This window comes from Rhagoletis zephyria, unplaced genomic scaffold, assembly GCF_001687245.7.
Source record: "Rhagoletis zephyria isolate East Lansing unplaced genomic scaffold, Rhagoletis_zephyria_1.1 Rzeph_scaffold_05486, whole genome shotgun sequence".
Lineage (NCBI taxonomy): Eukaryota > Metazoa > Arthropoda > Insecta > Diptera > Tephritidae > Rhagoletis > Rhagoletis zephyria.
This window is the reverse complement of record NW_016162569.1, coordinates 10,872-13,724: the sequence shown is the minus strand read 5'-3', so window position 1 is coordinate 13,724 and position 2,853 is coordinate 10,872. Positions and strand designations below refer to the sequence as shown.

At 43.8% G+C, this 2,853-nt stretch overlaps 2 protein-coding genes across 2 annotated transcripts; one reads left to right on the top strand and one right to left on the bottom strand.

The window, feature by feature from the left end:
* Window positions 1-475: 475 nt before the first annotated feature.
* On the top strand, window positions 476-1,356 carry LOC108372146 (uncharacterized). The gene is made up of 4 exons (XM_017627797.1): window positions 476-565; window positions 620-805; window positions 862-1,026; window positions 1,087-1,356. Exons 1-4 carry the CDS (start codon window positions 497-499, stop codon window positions 1,234-1,236), a joined length of 570 nt encoding a protein of 189 aa, XP_017483286.1. The 5' UTR covers window positions 476-496; the 3' UTR covers window positions 1,237-1,356.
* A 63-nt stretch (window positions 1,357-1,419) lies between these two features.
* Window positions 1,420-2,649, bottom strand: LOC108372145 (ADP-ribosylation factor-like protein 13B). The gene is made up of 4 exons (XM_017627796.1): window positions 2,507-2,649; window positions 1,836-2,418; window positions 1,669-1,770; window positions 1,420-1,614 (listed from the first exon to the last, which is right to left on the bottom strand). The coding sequence occupies exons 1-4, from the start codon at window positions 2,608-2,610 to the stop codon at window positions 1,420-1,422; spliced, it is 984 nt and encodes a 327-aa protein (XP_017483285.1). The 5' UTR covers window positions 2,611-2,649.
* Window positions 2,650-2,853: the final 204 nt, after the last annotated feature.

The following is a 2,853-nucleotide window of genomic DNA, read 5'->3' as shown; positions in this document are numbered from 1 at the left end:
TGGGGAATTGGGAAAACTTTCCTTCCCCTGTTTTACAAATATAGAGACGAAGTTTGGGGAATTTTTTTCAACCTCAAAATTGTAAAGGAGCCTTTAACGGTTAATTTGCTTACTGCAGTGATGCAAACATCTTAAATAGATAATTCTTATTGGTTTTTGATTTGTTCTAGTTTGTTACATAAAACTATTTTTGTTTGTTTAATTTTATCACTTTTGCGCCCTGATAGCAGATAAAGCGAAAAATTCCGGTTGCATTATTGCATGCGCTTACTTGTTATGTTCATTCATTGCTTTAAAATCAGAAGCTTGTCATCTTGTTTTTCAGTTGTTTTGCTTGTAACTTCTAATGAAGCGCGTATTCAGATGGAAGCGATAATTCTAATTCCAGGGCAATTAAATTGTTCATAGTAGGTACTATATGCAAGCAAACGCATGCGATGGAAATCCTATAAAAGACCCAAACACTTGTCTCACTATCCACAGTGTTGGTTAGAAAATGCTAGGAAAATTTCTGGAGCGCTTTTCATACTTCGTAGCATTCTCCGTGTTCGTTGCCGCCGTTGAGGTGCCTCTGCCATTGCCCGTTGCATGGATTTCTCTATTTTATTCTCTATTTTAGGCTGTCAATTACGATTTCGTCGTGGAGAATGAGGAGGTTTTCACGCCTTGCGAGGACTATCCGGAAAATTACATAGACACATTCTTCGACATTTCGGACCTAACATTCGAGAGACAAGGTGATCTTGTGAAGGTAACCGGAGATCTGAAGTTGACGCACCAATTCAATGGTGACGTGCCCATTCAGGTAATTTCTACGGCAGCTCAATCGATGTGTTCCTAATGAGCTTTGTTACTCTACAGCTCGACGCTCAGGTGTACAAGAAGGCTCGCGGCGAGTGGGTAGACACGATCTATAACATCCGTCGGTCGAATTTCTGTCCGGCGTTGTACAATGAAAACGAATTATGGTACACGATCTCCAACGTGGTTCCAGCGGAAGATCGCGGCTGTCCACCGAAGCAGGGCGTAAGTTGCTGTAATGGGTCAATCAAAATGATGCCTATTTTTAATATTTCTTTTGCACAGCTAACCATATCGTTTAACTCGCTATTCGGTTTGTCGTACGACCTGCAGGATCGCAGCGCCGATGGCGAATATAAGTTGCAGGTGAAATTAGGACAAGGAAAGGACATTATGTGCTTCGAAATTGAAGCAAGTGTCTACAAAAGTGATTGAAGAGGTCCAAAGAGTGTCGAATAAACTAACAAATGTGTTGATCACCTGAAAACAATTTATTTCACTGTTAAACGAAGCTGGTGTCCGTTTGCAATAAAATCGCACAATGAAAATTTTAAAGGAGGCAGAAATGCGCAGTTCACTACAGTGGAAGCAACAGAATTTTGAATTTCGTCACTCCTCCTAGCTAACTTTTCCGACTGCAAGTGCACGAGCACTTGGGTTTGGCACATCGGTGAACTTCTCCTCTGGCCGCTCTATTGCTGGTGGTTCTTTCACTATTGGGCAAAGGCCAAACGTTGCGGCGTTTATTGTGGCCGGCGCTGTGTGTGGCCGAATGCGTTTTGTTCGAAAGTGGCCAAACGAACGGTACCACACCTGTGAAAAGAAACCCCTTTTTATATGGGAAAAATATTGAAAGACCAAATTTACCTTTCTGCGTGCTGTATTTTTGAAGTGATATTGAAAGTGGCGATACCGACTCCGCTTGATTCGTCCTTCGGAGACCAGCTGGTTCACCTTGTCCTGCCAAGCCTGCATCGAATGGACAATATTAATTCACTGTCTTCCAATGATTTCATTACAACTGATTCGGTTACCTTCGTATTGGCGTCGATTTTAATTCTCGCTTGCAGCCGGTCCATATTATCTATGAGATACTTAATAAGCCACGCCACTCCATCCCACACACTGGTCAGCTCGATGCTCTTGCCGACGTAGCATACGTGCGCACTGCTGTGGTAATACTTGGCGAGAGCTTCCAGCAGGAAAGCGTTCTCAATGTCATACAGCTGCACGCCTTCGTCCGCCAAATCGGCTTTGGTGCCCACTAGCAGGACTGGCTTGCCACGCACGTACGGATGCATCAGAGTGTTTCGAAAGCAGTCGAAGGATTTCTGAAGCTCTTCAAAGGAGGCCGACATGTCGAAACAGTAGATAAGTCCCATCGTTGTAAGGAAGTAATGATGCCATATTTTTTGCATTTCCACATTACCACCCACCTCTGTGAGGGACAAGTGTCGGTCGGGGAGTTGCATTCGAAAGTACTGCACTCCGTTTGTCGGCTCGTAGTCTTGGCGTTGTTGGCGGCTCAGCAAATGGCCAAGTTCGGATTTGCCGCTGCCCATCAGACCCAGTAGCAAAACTTTCAGATGTTTTTCGGGAACTGCACCGACACTATTTCTATGGCGCAAAAGATTAAAATATATAAAGAACATGCAATTAATATTGTTCGGAGTGGAGCGCGGACTGTAAGAGCCACACGACGAACCTTTTTCTTCTTTGGCAGCAACCACAGATTTTTCGAAGTGCTGAACCCATTAAATTGGGGGAATCGATGCAAATGTGCCTCTCACTCCACTGTGACCATTGCATTTATTTGGTAATTCTAAAGTGCAAGAGTATTCAATGGTTTGTGAAATGTTTTCTGCAGTTGTTGACTCAAAGTTTACTGAGAATGTTGTTTATGTGCCGCCAGTGGGAATGCAAATATTTATTGGTGGTTGCTAGGCGACGGTTATGAGCGTACATACATATGTGCCCAAACACAGCGTTGCATGCGGCAAATAAAGGGGTTGCTCGAATAGGTAGGCTTCCACTGGCTATGACAGCACTGAC

What these genes read in the sequence shown, in the direction of transcription:
- LOC108372146 (XM_017627797.1), top strand. Translation starts at nt 497, where the DNA reads ATGCTAGGAAAATTTCTGGAGCGCTTTTCATACTTCGTAGCATTCTCC. An exon ending in ATGGTGACGTGCCCATTCAG is followed by an intron (nt 806 to 861) that starts GTAATTTCTACG and finishes GTTACTCTACAG; the next exon opens with CTCGACGCTCAGGTGTACAA. An exon ending in GCTGTCCACCGAAGCAGGGC is followed by an intron (nt 1,027 to 1,086) that starts GTAAGTTGCTGT and finishes TCTTTTGCACAG; the next exon opens with CTAACCATATCGTTTAACTC.
- LOC108372145 (XM_017627796.1), bottom strand. Translation starts at nt 2,610, where the DNA reads ATGCAATGGTCACAGTGGAGTGAGAGGCACATTTGCATCGATTCCCCC. An exon ending in AAATCGACGCCAATACGAAG is followed by an intron (nt 1,771 to 1,835) that starts GTAACCGAATCA and finishes CATTCGATGCAG; the next exon opens with GCTTGGCAGGACAAGGTGAA. An exon ending in AAAATACAGCACGCAGAAAG is followed by an intron (nt 1,615 to 1,668) that starts GTAAATTTGGTC and finishes TTCTTTTCACAG; the next exon opens with GTGTGGTACCGTTCGTTTGG.